This window comes from Acomys minous (genome assembly GCF_964271855.1).
Source record: "Acomys minous genome assembly, chromosome: 3".
Taxonomy (NCBI): domain Eukaryota; kingdom Metazoa; phylum Chordata; class Mammalia; order Rodentia; family Muridae; genus Acomys; species Acomys minous.
The window spans coordinates 74182069-74199845 of record NC_140485.1 but is presented as its reverse complement, the minus strand read 5'-3'; the positions used below and the strand labels follow the sequence as shown (position 1 = coordinate 74199845).

Genomic DNA, 17777 nt, shown 5'->3' with positions numbered 1-17777 from the left:
TAAAAATAAATAAAATTTTCATTTGCAAATGAGCTGTATCTTATTTGGATTGTGATTCAAACAAACTAAGAACAAAACACCATTTTAAAAAATCGGTCAAGCCGGGCGTGGTGGCGCACACCTTTAATCCCAGCACTCGGGAGGCAGAGGTAGGCAGATCGCTGTGAGTTCGAGGCCAGCCTGGTCTACAAAGTGAGTCCAGGACTGCCAAGGCTACACAGAGAGACCCTGTCTTGAAAAACAAAAACAAACAAAAAAAAATCAGTCAGTGAGCCGGGCATGGTGGCGCACACCTTCAATCCCAGCACTCGGGAGACAGAGGCAGGCAGACCACTGTGAGTTCAAGGCCAGCCTTGTCTACAAAGCGAGTCTGGGATGGCCAAGGCTAACACAGAGAAACCCTGTCTCGAAAAAACAAAAAAACCAACCAAACAAACAAAAAAATCAGTCAATGAAAGATGAACATGTGTCAGCATTTTAGCTTATTATCACATTAAAAAACAATTTTTAAAAATCCAGTGATTTAAAGAAAAAGATGTCTATCCCATGATTCTGCATAGCCTTAGTTAGGAGATTCTTTGATCATTTACGGCAGGGAAGCTAGAGAGCAGGATATATGGCTTCCTCTTTCACGTGTCTGTCACTCCCTGGCTGGGATGATTGGGACCGGACTCACTCTCCTCTTTACGTGGCAGCTTGTGCCTTTTCACAGCATGGCGGTTAAGAGTAGTCAGGCTTCTTGCACAGTGGATGACTTCCAAGAGAGGAAGCTGCTAGCCATCTTATGAGCTAGATCTGGAACTGCCAGTGTGTCACTTTTGGCACACTCCACCAGTCAAAAATAAGTTATAAGACCAGGCCCTATTAGAGGAGAGGGGAGATAGATTCTACCCCCTGGTTGAGGGAGGGAGGAGCTAAATCCCATACGGGGAGCAACAGTAGTAATTTTTTTAAGCCTATCTATCAAAAATGGACGTTATATGGCATTACAGAATTACTTATAACACTAGCATTTCAGTTATGTCAAAACAAGTTCTAAATTGGCTAGCATGACACAAAGAAATATTTATGTGCAAAACAACTCATGGTATAGTATTTACTGGAGGGGGAAAGAAGCACAAGAAAAAAAATTGGGGACTGCGTATAAATAAAAACAAATCTGACCATCCTACTTCTACATATACCGATTTTCATAATAAAATGAAAAATGTGCATGACAAACAAAGCCTTTCTATCAACTTCTAAAAATAGTTTTAAATGTTTATCTTTCCTTTGTTGGGAATTACTAGCTTTGGCCATGACAAGCAGATATTGCCACCCACCTTCCCACTGCCCGAGCCAACCCTAAATAAACTGACTATCTCTCGGGGAGTTTTCCACACCACTGAGAAAACTAAGTCAAGTCAATTTCACCACTCTGAAGACACGACACCCTGCCTTTCTCATTCCACCCTCAACGCCCACCCGCAGGGCATTATTACTGCTCCCACCTCTTTTAACACAGAGAAGCTACTAAGGGAGAAGGGGACAGGAGATGCCCATCACAGCAGATCTTCACTCTAAGCCCAGCTTCCCTTTAGGCTACATTTACCCTAGATATCTACTAAAGAGCAAACATAGCCCCTTTATTTTCACATTTCCTTACAGATGGCTCAAAGATTTTACAAACTGAATTGTTCTGGTGGGTTTGGTGGTTAGGGGTCATTCTTCTTTTTATCCTTTTCTTTATTTTACTTTTTTCTTTCTTTCTTTCTCTTTCTTTTCTTCTTTCTTTCTTCTTTCTCTTTCTTTCTTTCTTTCTTTCCCTTTCTTTCTTTTCTTTCTTTCTTTCTTTCTTTCCCTTTCTTTTCTTTCCTTTTCTTTCTTTCTTTCTTTCTTTCTTTCTTTCTTTCTTTCTTTCTTTCTTAATACAAATGCTTTATTTAACAGTTGCAGGTCATCCCATGGGTGGGTATCCAGGACCCAGCAGTAGGGTCAGCACAACCGCTGAGCTTCTCTCTCTGACTCCAATAGGGTGAGCACATCACCCTCTGGAACAGGGCCTTTGAAGTTTCCAATGATAGAGTGGCTGGTGTCAACCATAAACTCCACACGCACCTGCGTACACTGCCCCTGCAAGCCAGTCCTGCCCAGCACTTTGGTTACCCTAGCCAGCTTTATAGGCTGCACGCAGCTCATGTCCATGATGGCGGCAATCTGGCAGAGACTCTTCTTTTTTTTAAAGACAGAGTTTCTCTGTATAACCTTGGCTGTCCCGGTTCTCACTCTGTTGACTATGCTGGCCTTAAACTCACAGAGATCCTCCTGCGTCGACCTCTTGAGAGCTGGAATTAAAAGTGTGTACCACCACTGCCTGGCTCTACTATTCTTTTTTTAAAAAGCATTAAGGGTGTGTTAGTCAGGGTTACTGTTGCTGTGATGAAACACCATGACCAAATGCAACTCAGAAAGAAAAGGGTTTGTTTGGCTTAAACTTCCACATTATAGTCCATAACTGAAGAAAGTCAGAACAGGAACTCAAACAGGGCAGCAACTTGGAGAAAGAAGCTGATGCAGAGGCCATGGAGGGTGCTGCTTACTAGCGTGCTCCTCATGGCTTGCCCAGCCTGCTTTCTTAGAGAACCCAGGTCCACCAGCCCAGGGATGGCACCACCCACAGTGGGCTGGGCCCTCCCACATCGATCACTAATTATGAAAATCTCCTAAAGGCTTGCCTACAGCCCAATCTTATGGTGACATTTTCTCAATTGAGGCTCCCTCCTCTCTGATGACTTTGTGACATTTTGACATAAAACTAGCCAGCACAAAGGGTATAAAAGTGTTAGAATGATTCTTACTTTCTCTTACTATCAGAGGAGGTCCAGACTGTCATCCAGTCCAGACGATGTGTCAGATTGTGTGGTCCAGCAAGACAGCTCAGCAGGTAAGGGAGCTTGCTGTCATGCCTGACATGTTCAATATCTAGAACCCACATGGCAGAAGAAGAAAACAACTCCCACAAAATGTCTTCTGACCTCCATTTGTACACTGTGGCATATGTGCCCATGCAAAGAAAAATCAAGAAATATAATAATGATGATATAAAATAAATAAAAAGACAAGCTATATATTTCCTCTTATATCTAATAGAGAACTCTTGTCACAGTGGGATGGAGTGAGAAGACCAAGGTAAGTCAGTAGCACTCTACAGCAAACAGCACACATAGGAAACCATCTTCCCTCAGGAGTGTGTGTGGGCAGGACTGTGGCAACCCAGCATATCTCTTCTGGTTGTTGAGCAGTTAGTGTTCTGTTGGAAATAAAGAGCCTACACAAAGTTCAAATCTGCCCAAGCCCATGCCTGTGAGTAGTGAAGAATGGCCAAGCCCAGAGGTGGGGTGGTTTTACCCTGAGTGCTTACAGGTCTTAATACTTTCTGCATTTAAATTCAACTTGTAGTTCAATTGAGGGCTCAGGGCCAAAGCTCTCTACTTGTCTTCATTCCTCAAACAATTCTTGTTTCTGTCACATCACCAACAGAAATGGTCTGCTCCCCTCAGATGTTATCACTTCTAAAGTGAATGCTAAGTTAGTCTTCAAGCTCAGAAGGGCGAGCACTGTATAAGCCAGGAAGAAGAGGTACTTGAAAGACTCGGCTTAGCTAGTTACCTCTGTAGCAGAGTCCTTCAATGTACCACTGTTTGGTGGCTACAACAGTCCCTGTTTGAGCATCTCCAGAGACAAGGAGCTCAACATCCAGCACCAATAGAAAGGAGTTTTACAATGGTGTCGTGCAATGAGCACACATGCAATTATCTTCATGTGGGTTTGATTTACTAAGCTTATGCCATCGCTGAACTCAAGAAGCCAATGGTCTGCTATGGTTATTAGGCTCATTAATACTTTGGGGCTTGCTCTCCCAGATATATTGGAATGCCCTGTCTACCCAAGGTTAGGTGTAAGTAATGAAATGTGAGAAAATGTGTCACCTCCAGGGGGGACTTTAGGAAAGTATCTGCCTTGTTTCAGTATTTACTCTTGGGCCTGGTCACTAGCAGTGTCTCAGATGGTGACTAGTCACCTGGTCCTAAAAGAAGAGCTGGGAGGTGGGCACATAGCTCAGTGGAAAAGCCCTTGCCTACATGTACAAGGCCCTCCCTGTTTGGGGCCTAGACTGCGACATGCAGAAGTGAGCTGTCTGGGTGTGTGGGGAAGCATATTCCAAGCAGAAATGCCAGCTGGCACTAGGATGTTGAAATGGTGGCAGTGGTAGAGACAGGGCATGAAGAGACCAGGTGAAAGAGCTGTGGTGAGGCCGTGCAGAAAAACTACGATGTTACAATTTCTGAGACAGGCAGTGCCAGAAGAGGGTGGACAGGATCTGCATTGTGATCAGTCCAGCATGGCTCCACTGGCTGTACTGAGAACAAACTGGGAAAAGCCAGCAGCGACACGGGGGCATCCATCAGGATATGAAAGAAGTTTAGGCAGGAGATGCCAGCGGCTGGCATCAGGCTGGGAGAAATGGAGGCAATGCAGGGTAGCTGGGCCCTGGAAACACTTTTTAAAGTCCAGGGTATGTGAGCAGTGTCCACGTGAATGGAGACGGAGACTTGGTGACTAAGATGATGCATTACTATCAACCAAACACATTTGGAACTAGTAAGCACCAGGCAAAAAACAAAAGGAGACCTGAGCTGCTGATAATGGGTGTCTGTTCTCGGGGAAAACTAGATTGAGCTGGTTTCTTCACAAGTGATTCAGGGAGCAAATGGGTCAGACTGCTAATGAGCAGGGAAGCTGTGAAATGCCAACGGCCCCAGTGAAAAAACTCTAATCTTTGCCAAAAGCCACTCAAACCCATAGGGGGAAAAATACAGGAAGTAGGGTGAGGCTTAAGGGGCTGCGCAGGGCGTGGGGCGAGTCTAGGGCAGCAGAAGAGGCAGGGCCAGCACTTGCTCGGCAGAGGTGTGAGAAAGCTGCTTTCAAAGGAAATGTGTTACTGGGAAACGGACTTGAATCTAAATTTTGTTTCAAATACAAAAGTAAATTGCTTTATTAAATTTAAACTAAAAAAATTTAAAGCATTATAAATGGTTTGTTCTGGATGTGGTACTCTGAAATTACATTTGTTTTGTTTTAATTGAATTTTTCCAGAGTAGGCCACATAGTTTACAGGCTAAATAGCTTGCAAGCTGGCATGCTTACAAGAATCTCTTAAGAACATTCATTTAGAAAAATAAAAACCCTCCCTGGCTCACCCTGCAAATCCAGTGTCTCTCCTCCTCCTACAGGCTTAGTCTCATTGATGACTCTCTTCATTGACCTTACTACAAAGTCCACAAGATCAGACACACAGTGCTTCATTCCGACACTGTGTGAAGAATATAAAGTTGCATGTCTCTCTTTTGCTTGCTTGAGGGAAACCTGAGACATCTGAAGTTGTGTGCAGTGTGTAAGGCTTCAAAAACAGGCACGCTCACCCACTGTTTGTAAGATACACTAAAACAAAGATGGAAGTGCTCTCCTTTGTTCAGTCAGCCACTCTGCCTTTAGGAACTCAGCCTGTTGATAAACCCACAAATATACCAAGTACGCAACACACAGTCAGCACCGGGACAGCAACTGATGAGGAACAACCCAACCACTCCCCATTTAGAAACTGCCTGTGCACTGTAAGCACCTTCACTTCATTCTCTCTCTGGGGAACAGTTCTTTGAGCTCATTCTATCACCAAATTACATGCTCTGTCTTTTGGGCATGTAAAAGAATCTGAGCATGTCTTTTCTTTTCTTTATACTTTAAAGAGTATTTATTATGCATACAGTGTTGCACCTGGTTGTACACCTGCACACCAGAAGAGGACACGAGCTCTTATTACAGATGGTTGTGAGCCACCATGTGGTTGCTGGGAATTGAACTCAGGACCTTTGGAAGAGCAGCCCGTGCTCTTAACCTCTGAGCCATCTCTCCAGCCCTTGTGCATGTCTTTTCAAAATATGGCAATTGGAAGAGAAAGAAGCACTCAAGGTGCAGCCCAACCAGAAGAGAATTCAGTGAAAACTGTGCCCATCATTTGGCAACTCCTGTAAGTCCTGCCCACATCTATGCCAAAGTCCTGTCTAATTTTCCCCTCTCAGAGGAGAGCTCTAGGGCGGAGTGACCCGGCAAGCTAAGGAAGAGCTGCTGGAGTGCACAGACATGGAGTATCTTACCACAGGCCATCTGGGCATTCAGGTAGACACTCCCAACACTTTGGGACTTTCTGTCCTTTCCCTCTTTAAATTCTACCATGTCACACAATGCCTGGCATATAATGATATTTTTTAATTATTAAATACGTGGATAAACGGGATCTAGGCACGGGGTTAAGAATTCTAATGCCACAATGCTATCTGTATTGGCTCATACTATAGCTCATATGAGTTGAAGTCTTATTTTAGGGTGTAGTCCAAGCAGCACTACACACAATCTGTACCTTGATCATCTTACCAACACAACTGGTAATCAAGAGTTTACTTAGATACAAAAACTATGGCCCTTCTTCTGTCTAATTTATTTCACTCAGGTGTCTCAAGGCTCCTCTGTTGTAATATTGTACCACAATATCCTTCCTTTTGAAGACTAAAAAATATCCCACTCTATAGCCATCACATTCTCTTGTATCCCCTTGTCTGCCAGTGGATGTTAGGTTGTATCCACCTCTTGTAAATAATGCTGTGACTATGGGAATTCATTAGGGAAAAAACTGCTTCTCCTTAGTCCTTCCTCCCCAGGCCTGTGGTGCTGGTTGGGCAGCAGCTGCATGTGTCATCAGCTGGGCCTTATCTTTTAGTTCTTGTCATTAAACTGCCTCTCAAGCTTGTTTCCTAGTCCTTCTTGAGGCTATATGGGTTCTCTTCTTTCTAAATGAACTCAACAAGTCAAAATTTAAATTTACTTGTCAAAAGGGGAAGAAATCTATTGAGCCTTTTCTTGCCTTCTCTGTTGAAAAAGCGCCACTTCTTTCAACCAAAAGAGGGCACTGCTCCAACAGAAAAAAAAAACTGTAGGAGCACAGGGTTCAGCCCCATGAAAGTGAAGAACCAAGACACTTAAATAAACGTTCAACTCCTGGGTAGTATTTTGATTGCTATAGGTAAGTATCTCATTAGGAAGTTACCATTTTCTCTTGATATGCAATATTAAGTACCACTTGATGGGTTGATCAGCTTAAGAGCCAGACTATATCTACAAAATCCACTTCTGGTCCTATGTCAATGATGGGTACCAACTGTACAGCACTAACTAAGCTCCACATCTTCCCAGAACTCTTCAGGATCACAGCCATGTTCCGTCCACTGTCCTGGGAGGCAGCAGAACAAAGTGCGGAGTCAATGAGGCATTTTGGGGTGGCTGCTGCATGTACTTGGCTCTGTCTTTGAGGAACCTTAGGGCACTGAAGTGGCTTGAGGGGAGGAGAACGAGGCCTTGACACCTAAGCCCACAAAACCCACAAAGGTAAAATTGGCTCTACAGGCTCTGTGCCGGCTAGTTTTGGTGGAATTTGACATTAACTAGAGTTATCACAGAGAAGGGAGCCTCAATTGAGAAGGTGCCTCTGTAAGAGTGGGCTGTAGGCAAACCTGGAGGGCATTTTCTTAATTAGTGATTGATATGGGATGGCTAAGCACATTGTAAGTAGTGCTATCCCTGGGCTGGTGGTCCTGAGTTCTGTAAGAAAGCAGGCTGAGCAGGCCATGATGATCAAACCAGTAAGCAGCACCACTCCATGGCCTCTGCATCTGCTCCTGTCTCCAGGTTTCTGCCATGTTTGACTTCCTGTCCTGACTTTCTTCAGTGATGCACTATGATGTGAAAGTGTGAGCCTAGCAAGCCATTTCCTCCCCAAGTTACATTTCGTCATGGGGTTTCATCACAGCAATAGTAATCCTTACTAAGAAAGGCACAAAATCTAAGACTTCAACAACTATTTAAATCATCTTCAAGTCAGAAATGAATCATACATTTCTCCCTATTCTTGTCCCAACCACTGTGCTACATGTACACATACACTCACTCAACAAGACTCTAGGACAGATACACACACATGGACGCTCACTCACACACTCACCCAGTTAGACTCTTTGCTTAGTGTTTGGGTGAGCTAACTATCTCAACAAACTAGGATGCATTTATTTCCTTTCTATGAGATCGAAACTGCACAAATCACAAGTTTCTACTAGGCATGTTGGCCTCACTTGCAACCCCAGAACTTGGGAGGCACAGGAAGGAGGATTAGCCTTTGAGGCTAGCCTAGGCTGTACAATGATACATACCTGTCTCAGAAAAAAGAAGTTTCTAAAAGTTTCTTAATTCTATGTTTTAAATTTTTATGTGAGGGGCTGCAGAGATGGCTCAGTTGTTAAGAGCACTAGCTGCTCTTACAGAGGTCCTAAGCTTGGTTCCCAGCACCCACATGGCATCTGGGGGTTACAATGTCCATGAATATGTTTTGGGAACACTGTACAATCCACACAGATGTCAAGCAAAGAGCTCCACACCACCCTGCTCCCTTATGTGCTATAGTAGTCAGTTTTATCATTCTGACAAAAAACAGCTAACCAAAGCAACTTCAGGACGTGCATCATTTACTTACCTCATACTGTGACAAAAGCAACATTAGGAAGGATTTACTTGGGCTCACCGTTCAAGGGTACAGTCTACCATTCCATGCACTGACTTTTCACTCTTGAACATCTCTTGATAAGGAGAACTCAAGATTTTGATATAGTTCAATTTGTCTGTTTAATCACCTTTGTCTATTTTTTTTTAGTATCATAGATAATAAATCATTACCTAATATAAAACATCCCCTCTTTGATGTCTTCAAAGTAATTTATAGTTTTAATTTTTCATTTTAGTTTTAGATCTACACTGCATTCATTTTTTGTATATGGCATAAAGGTCTGGCTTTATCTATCTGCACAGGGACATTCAGTTTTCCCAGCACCATTTGTTAAAAAGACTCTCCTTTTTTCACTAAACAGAACTGATCAGTGGGGCTGGGAAGATGGCTCAGTGGCTAAGAGCACAAGCTACTCTTCCAGAGGACCCAGGTTCATTTCCTAGGACCTACATGGCAGCTCACAACTGTCCAGAGGTAGAGATCTGATACCTACATACAGACATACGTGCAGATAGAACATCAATGTACGTATAAAAAAAATACATTTTTATTTACTTATGTATATATTTATTTGGTGGTTCTGTTTTTTGTTGGGTGTTTTGTTTTGTTTTGTTTTGAGACACGATTTCTCTGTGTAGCCTTGGCTGTCCCGGAGTCTCTTTGTAGACCATGCTGGCCTTGAATTTACAGCAATCTGCCTGCCTCTGCTATCTGGAGTGCTGGGATCACAGGTATGTGCTACCACACCTGGCTTTATTTGGTTTTTCTAGACAGGGTTTCCCTGTGTAGCCTTTAATGTCCTGGACTCACCTTTGTAGACCAGGCTGGCTTTGAAATCACAGAGATCTGCCTGCCTCTGCCTCCCTGAGTGCTGGGATTAAAGGCATGTACCACCACGGCCAGCTATTTTTATATTTATATAATAATAAATTATTTTTTAAAGAACTGATCAAAGATCATCTATGTGTGTAACAATTTATGAGCTCTATTTTCTTCCATTGATCTTTATGCTTTCATTAACAATTTTAATATTGGATACACATTGAAATAAAATTTTAAATAAATAATGCTTCAAATTAACTTTGTTCTCTTCATTTTTTCACTGTGGCTCTTGGAACACTTAAAATTACACATATGACTTCCATTATATATCTACTGGACAGTACTGCCCTGGATGCTTTAAAGATCCACAGGCAATGTGGAAAACAGCTGAGATGACGTGGGATAAACTGCAAGTTCTTTTCCCCTTCTATTTGCTTATTATTACAGAGAAAAAAACTACTATGGCTAGTGAGGCTTTTGAGTGAGGTTTCAGAACCTCTTCAACAGAGCAGCCATTAGCTGCAGGTGTTCATGTACCTACCAAACACTTGAAATGTAGCCACTGTGAATTCATATTCTTTAAGTGTAAAATACTGACCACACTCCGAAGACTTGGTACAAAGGATAAAAGATCTAAGAAGTTATAGCAATTACATATAACAATTACAATTAAGACATTAATATGTTAATAGAGCTGGTTAAATAAAATATAAATTATTTATTGTCGTGTGTGCATGTATGCGTATATGTGCATATTTGTAAAAAAAAAAAAAGCTGCATGGGAGGGAGCAGGCATGCTCCTGTGGGATTCAGCCCTGCCTTTCCACCATGGGTCTAGGGTTGAATTTAGGTCTTCAAAGCTTGTGTGACAAGCACTGTTACCTACTGAGACATCTTATTAGTCCATAAAATATATTATTGATATTAACTTATTTAGGCTTTTTCCTTCCTTGTTGTAGCTATTTCCTTCCCTTCCCTCCTTCCTTTTCCTCATTCTCCTTCCCTCTCTTCCCTTTTTGAGACAGAATGTGACTATGTATCCCAGGAACTTGCATGTTTTCTACCTCAGTACTGCTCATAGGTATGAGCCAATATGCTCAGATCTATTTTGTTTGTTTTTCAGACAGGCTCTCATGTAGCCTAAGGTATCCTGAATTCACAACCCAGTCAAGGATGACTTTAGACTCCTGATGCTCCTGCCTCCATCTTCTGAGTACTAGTACTACACATGTGTGCCACCATGATTCTGGTAGTGCTGTGAATTGAACCCAGAGCCTCACATCCTAAGAAAGCTCTCTACCATTGACTACTAACTTTAGAGCTATAGATTCACAACAAAATTAAAGAAACAGTACAATGGTTTCTCATATGCCCTGTTCCCATCCATTCAATGCCTATGGAATTATGAGTATACCCCACTAGGAGAACGCATTGTCTGTAATTAATGATCACAAAGGCCCCACAGTTTACACTACGGTCCACTTGCATACTCTATGACTTGTTTGTTTTTATTTTTTAAAAATTTCTTTTAAAGACTTTGAATTGGGGCTGGAAATGGCTCAGCTGTTAAGAGCACTTGCTGCTCTTTCAGAGGACATGGGTTCAATTCCCAGCATTCACATGGCAGTTTACAACTGTCTATGACTCCAGTTCCTGGTGATCTGACACCCTAACATAGACATACATGTAATGCAGGCAAAACACCAATGCACATAAAATAAGAATAACTACATCATTTCTTAAAAGACTGAATTGGGGCTGAAGAGATGGCTCAGTGGTTAAGAGCACTAACTGCTCTTCCAAAGGACTGGGGTTCAATTCCCCAGCACCCACATGGCAGCTCACAACTGTCTCTAACTCCAAGATCTGACAACCTCAAACATATATGTGCAGGCAAAAAAAAATCAATGGACAAAAAATAAAAATAAATAAAATTAAAAAGACAATTATTTTTAATTATGTGTATAGTGTGTGTGTTGGGGGGGATTATACATGAGTGCAGTGCCCACTGAGGCTAGAAGAGGATGTTGGATCTATTGGGGATGGAGTTACGGGTGAGTTGCCCAAAATGGGTGCTGGGAACTAACCTCAGGTTCTCTGCAAGAACACCAAGCCTCTTAACTGCCGAGCAATCTCTCTAGCTCCTCTGACAGGATTTACAGTGTTGTATGCATCTCATCTTCATCTGGATGCTTTCTGGCTTGGTGTGGGCAATTTGTCAGAATGCCATTTGCCTGCCTCTCCAGCTAGTCACTCATGTCCATGCCTGGCCACACTTGGTCCCTGCTTCCTCAACGTGCTAGCCTCTTTAACATCACCTTCAATAGCATCCTCTTTAATTTACTAAGACCCAATTCAAACAGGACATTTCCAATGAAGGCTTCCAATTCCCACGACCTATTATAGCATATCCACAACAATATTTAAATATGTGCCTGACTTTCCTTCCAAGTTACAAGCTCCTTGAAGTCAAGCCCTGTATTTTATTCTTTTCTTTTAATCTCTTCAATCCCTAGCAGAGCGGAGCACACAGTATACACTTACAGATGTTGAGTCAACAATGATTGAACTATAGGAAAGGATGAGCTTCTTATAAAGATAAAAAGTTACAACCAAGCTGAAAGGACCTCAAATGCAACAGGCCAGGCTACACTAGTCACAAGCTGAAATTAACATTTTCATCCTTAATCACAAGTATTCAAATGTGTCACAATGAAGAGAAAAAGAAAATAGCCCCTCACTGTCAGCAGACTGGGACTGGCTTGGAAGCACGTGGACTAGGCACAGAAACAGGATGGCTAAAACCACATTCCATATCCACTAAATGCTGATGGCCAGACCCTACCAGAATAGAGGCACTGAAATGAGCCTTTGATGTAGTTTCCACAGAAAGTCACCAACATGATTAAAGGACTAGAAAATGAGATTTATGGGCCATGGTCAGAGGAACAGAGACAAGAGAAAAGGCCGAAGAGTGACTTAATAACCATTTTCAATCATTGTTATTACACAGACGACAGTAACCAGATGGTCTCCATTTCCACCAAAGACAGAACAGTGAATAGTACTTAAGCTGCAACATTAAAAGAAAAAAGTTGTCTAGTTTTAACAAAGAGCCTGACAGTTAAGAACTAGAATACAGTAAAACAGACCCAGGGAGTGTGGGATGTAGCATTTCTGAACCCCTTTATTAGGCTGGAAAGCAGCAAAAGAGAAGGGTGTGTTCAGGCAGTCCTTTGTTGAGAGCAAATTCTCAACTGGCAGCTCCTCAAAACTTGTAACCAACCAACCATAAGGAAGAAGAGGAAGTCTGAACATTGAAGTACAGCACCCTCTGCTGTACGCAACCATCTTAAAATCAAAGAACCGTCCTGAAATTGTACTTCTCCAAACCTGAGATCCAAATCACGACAAAACTCAGACAAATGTACAGTGTTACTAATAGGATTCATGTATCGCTCCCTACATCTTCCACCATCAAGCACTACTATGCATTTCCTTTGGAATTAGGAAGTACCACATCAGCAACCTCAGCTCCAATACTTAGTAAACACTGATATCACCCAGTCACCTTTGGAATGCTGAACTCAGACTTTGGTACATCAGTGCTGGGTTGAGGCATGATAATACCATTTGCCAAATAATATGAACCTGACAGCATTTTGGGAATACACTTATCATGTACAAATGTAAGAAAACCACATGCCCCATCCTGTTGTACTATAATGCTCCACCCAGTCCTTCCTTACTACTTACTCTATGTGGGCTACCAAAAGCCTCCCAAAACATATGGTCAGGTCTATTACAGCAACAGCTCACAACCTGGTACCAATTTCTGTCTTAGTTAGGGTTTTTATTGCTGTGATAAATATCATGACCAAAAACAACTTGGGAAGGAAAGGGTTTAAATCATCGTACACTTCCAGGTAACAGTCCATCAATGATGGAAGTCAGGGCAGGAACTCAAGCAAGGCAGGACTGAAGCAGAAGCCATGGAGGAGTGCTGCTTACAGGCTTGCTTCTCATGGCTTGTGCAGCCTGCTTTCTTATGTCATCCAGGGCCTACCCAAGGGTGGCATTGCCTACAGCGGGCTGGGCCCTCCCACATCAATCACTAATTAAGAAAATGCCTGATAGACTTGCCTATAGGCCAATCATACGGAAGCATTTTCTCAACCGAGACTCCCTCTTCCAAAATGACTCTGGCTTCTGTCAAATGACATAAAACTAAGCAACACACTACTCCCTGCATCCCAAATACCAACAGACTATGTTTACATCTTCCTAAGCTATATTCTCCAAAACATTGCTCGTATAATTTTTTTTTTAACTTTTGAGAACAAGACACATTCAGCCAGCTCAAAACACCCCAGAAATAAATCAAGAACCTTATTCCAGTTGGATGAAGTGGGTGCATGCTGGAAAAGCTAGCAAACAGGACGCTGAGGCTAGAGTATCACCAATTCAAGGTCACTCTGGGCTACATAAAGAGACCCTTTCTCAAAATAAATGAGAATTTTAAAAAAATTATTAATTCTAGAAAAGAGTCAATTATTTTTATTTTTCATGTTAGTGTTTTGTCTGCATATACATATATGTGAACCACATACATGCCTGGTACCCACGGAGACTGGAAGAGAGTGTAGGATCCCCTAGAACTCAAGTTATAGAAGGTTGTAAGGAGCCATGTAGGTGTTGAAAATTGAACCCAGATCCTCTAGAGCTTAACTGCAGAGTCATCTCTCTAGTCCCTAAAAGAATCTCTTACAGTCCTCTCCATATCTTCAGTCATCTTGGTACCAGATGGCAAGTTCGTGACTCACCTTGCCAAAAGGTGATGTGTCCTAAATGACAGACTCACAGTTTCATGAATAAGGCAAATAGATGCAGGTCAAAATAGAAGCTCTTAGTTCTATGGGCTAATGGAAAAGGAAAAGGCAATGGAAACACTAGAGAACAATTATCAAGGACTCCAGGCAGAGTTTACACGAGTGAGAATAGGGTTCAATGAATGAGAAGGAGTTGGGCCGGCAGGAGAGAAGAAGATGCTTCATTCTAGGTGTAAACACCCCAAGCCTTAAAAACATCCCAGTCATGTTTGGGAGAATGGAGCCACGCAACACACTTCCCCTATCCAGCCATCTCCTTGAAGAGGCATAAGAAAAGGACCCGGAGCACCCAAACCTGCCAGCAGCACAGCATATGCCAAGCAACAAACAACACAAAAGTCATGACCTGGAGCAAGCTTTGGTTGCACGGCAGTGAGCCAGACAGAGATAGAGAATAGCTGCAAACACAGAGTGTGCCTGGGGAGTTCAACAGGAATTTCTCTGACACTCTTCTCAGTGCTCTTGTACAGCATAGATGGCAGCCTCATCCTAGACCTGTGCCCTGCTTCTGCTGCACTGGTAACTTTCAAGAACAATCTTCCTCACCAACAAGATTTGTCTGGGCAAGATCCGTCAAGTTTGATCACTCTGCCTCTATCACACTACACATATGGAGCGCAAGTGAAGTCTGATAGCTAAGCCAAGGTACCAGCTGATACTTGTGATTAGCATTTCAAGAGCAGAACCCTGGACCTATAAACCAAATACCATCCTCTGTCTAGCTGAAGCCATCTAGCCTTCCTCTGGACAATACTTTCCCTATCCCTCTATTTTATATTCATAAGCCACCTTCCACCCTCCAAGTGAGGAAAAGGGATGGATATGATTGTCTTCAGTTCAGAGTGACCTATGGCAAGCTGAAAAACACCAAGTCAAAGAGGTTAGTAGGGAAGTGGTCTCTTGAGCACCCAGAAGAATGTGAGAGTGCTACCTCCCAAGAGAAGAGAGAAACCCAACCCGATTACTGTAAAAGTAGGTCACTGCTTGAATAGCTGGCAGCATGCCCATCTTGTTTCTGACTCCAGTAACACAAGAAAGGAGCTGCCCAGTCTTAGAATAGGTGCTCCACGGCCAGCTGGCCACCTTGGGCTGGCCTTCCAGCTGGCATTCTAGAAGCAGCACACAGGCCAGGCACTGTGGAGCTCAGCAAGCCTTTGTCACTGCTGACATGAAGTAGCAGGGTTGGTAACAAGCTGAGAGAGAGTTCAAGGCAGTGCTGTGAGTCTTTCTTCAAATTAGCAGTGCTTTTATTAGCAGGGGTGAATGAATAGAGTTCGACTAGATCACTGCTACATGTGCAGGCAGCCTCGGCTGGTAAGACCTCAAAAAAAAAAAAAAAGCTGTGTTTTGTGCAGAAGGGGAACAAAGCTAGAATTACTGATGGAGAATACAAAATACCAGTAGGACGTAAATAATCAACTTTTTTTCTTTTTTCTTTTCTTAAAAGAAACTTACATGATGCTGTTAACCTTTGCTCACTGTGAAAAACAAATGACAAAAACCTGTAACTTCAATGTCTATTTTATTTCCCTTCTGAGTGAGATTCAAGCATTCTCCCTTGATCCCTCCTTGTTACTTAGCTTCTTTGGGTCTACGGATTATAGTATGGTTATCTGTACTTTATGACTAATATCCACTAATAAGTGAGTACATAGCATAAGTGTCTTTCTGGGTTTGGGTTACCTCACTCAGGATGATTTTTTTTCTAGTTATATCCATTTGCCTGCAAATTTCATGATGTCCTTGCTTTTTTTTTAACAGCTGAGTACTATTCTATTGTGTAAATGTACCACATTTTCTTTATCCATTCTTCAGTCAAGGGACATTTAGGTTATTTCTAGTTTCTGGCTATTATGAATAAAGCTGCTATGATCATAGTTGGGTAAGTGTCTTTGTGGTACGGGGAGCATTTTGGGGGTATACATTTAGGAGTGGTATAGCTTATTCCCAATTTTCTGAGAAACCACAAAATTGATTTCCAAAGAGGTAGATGGAGGAAGGGAACTATGTGGGAGGAAGAGGCAGGTAGATCACTGTCAGTTTGAGGCCAGCCTGGTCTACAAAGCGAGTTCAGGACAGCCAAGGCTACACAGAGAAAACCTGTCTTGAAAAACCAAAACCAAAACCAAACCAAAACAAACAACAACAAAACAAAAACAAAAACACAAAAAATTGAAGGTTATACATCAACCAAACACCATATGGATTCCAAGTTGCAATTAAGAAACCCAATTTTAAAGGGGAAAATGGGAAGGAGGGAAGAATGGGAGGATATAAGGGATGGGATAACCATTGAGATGTAACAAGAATAAATTAATAAAAATTAAAAAAATAAAAGAAACCCAATTTAAGATGGCTCACAATAAAGGATGGTTCTGGCACAAACTTGGAAGAAAGTTCAGTGTTGGATGGCTTCAGTTTGACTTAGGAATTCTGGGATAAAAACCAAAGGGTCCTAGTTTGTTAGTTATATCCTAAGGGTGTCTTCCCTATTCAAGGCAGACAAACAACAGCCCCAGGCTTCAGTGCCTCCACATCTAGGTCAGAAGGAAGGCTGGCTTTGGGGACAGGGCTGTTTCAAGACTGAGGAGTGGGAGTTTGTTTGTTTGTTTGCTTGTTTGTTTGTTTTTCTCTACATGCTCCTTACAAACTTTCTGGATTTTCTGGGTCATATCCAGCCCTGAACTCTCCTCTGGCACTCTACCACTGGATGCATCCTGGGGCAACATGTGGCTTGCATGACTTAGTTAAGTAATCAAGACCCAAGGATGGAGCTGGAGTGAGACCAATCCTTTTCATATGAGGATGAAAGCAAACATGGTTTGCTGCTACAGAGAGTGGGGAGGGAGAAGGGACAGAGCGAGAAGGACAACTAGGGTGTGACCCTACCCTTCACCTGCTTCAGAATTTGACCCTCAGCGTCCTAACTGTTAGTGGTACTGTTTCATTGCTTAATAACCATAAATATTTATTCCTATACAGAGGCAATTTCTCCTGGGAGATGCTCAAGTAGAAGCGTGCCCTGGAGCTCCGTGTAAGGGAAAACAGACAAAGGCACAGTGAAATGCATGCAGGTGCCATGCTTACATTGCATACATTACAAGGCAAGGCACAGACAGTAAGTCAGTAGCTGCCTCAAATGATGTGGTTCAGATGCTTCCCTTCACGTGATCTCATTAGGACTGGTAAGGACTGGCCTGCCTTAAACTCCCTCTTAAGAATAAGATTTCTGAAAATGAGCTCAAACATGACATTTAAATTGTTTCAAACTATTGTTATCTCAGACAATCCTCTTCATGTGTACGTGTGTGCTTCTGTGTGTATGTCTCTGTGTGTATATCTGTCACTTATTTCAAATAAAAAATATTGAAAGTTACTGGATACTTAGCTTAATGCAAAGACAGTTGCAGGAAGAATTC

General features: G+C 42.4%; 2 protein-coding genes across 7 annotated transcripts in view; both read right to left on the bottom strand.

Moving 5' to 3' along the window:
* The window catches only part of ZHX3 (zinc fingers and homeoboxes 3), a 105719-nt gene that overhangs the window by 17426 nt on the left and 70516 nt on the right, over positions 1–17777 (bottom strand). The window lies entirely within an intron of this gene.
* Positions 99–2761, bottom strand: LOC311594491 (small ribosomal subunit protein eS28-like). Its single transcript, XM_084776244.1, has one exon. It carries the CDS (start codon positions 2182–2184, stop codon positions 1975–1977), a length of 210 nt encoding a protein of 69 aa, XP_084632370.1. The 5' UTR covers positions 2185–2761; the 3' UTR covers positions 99–1974.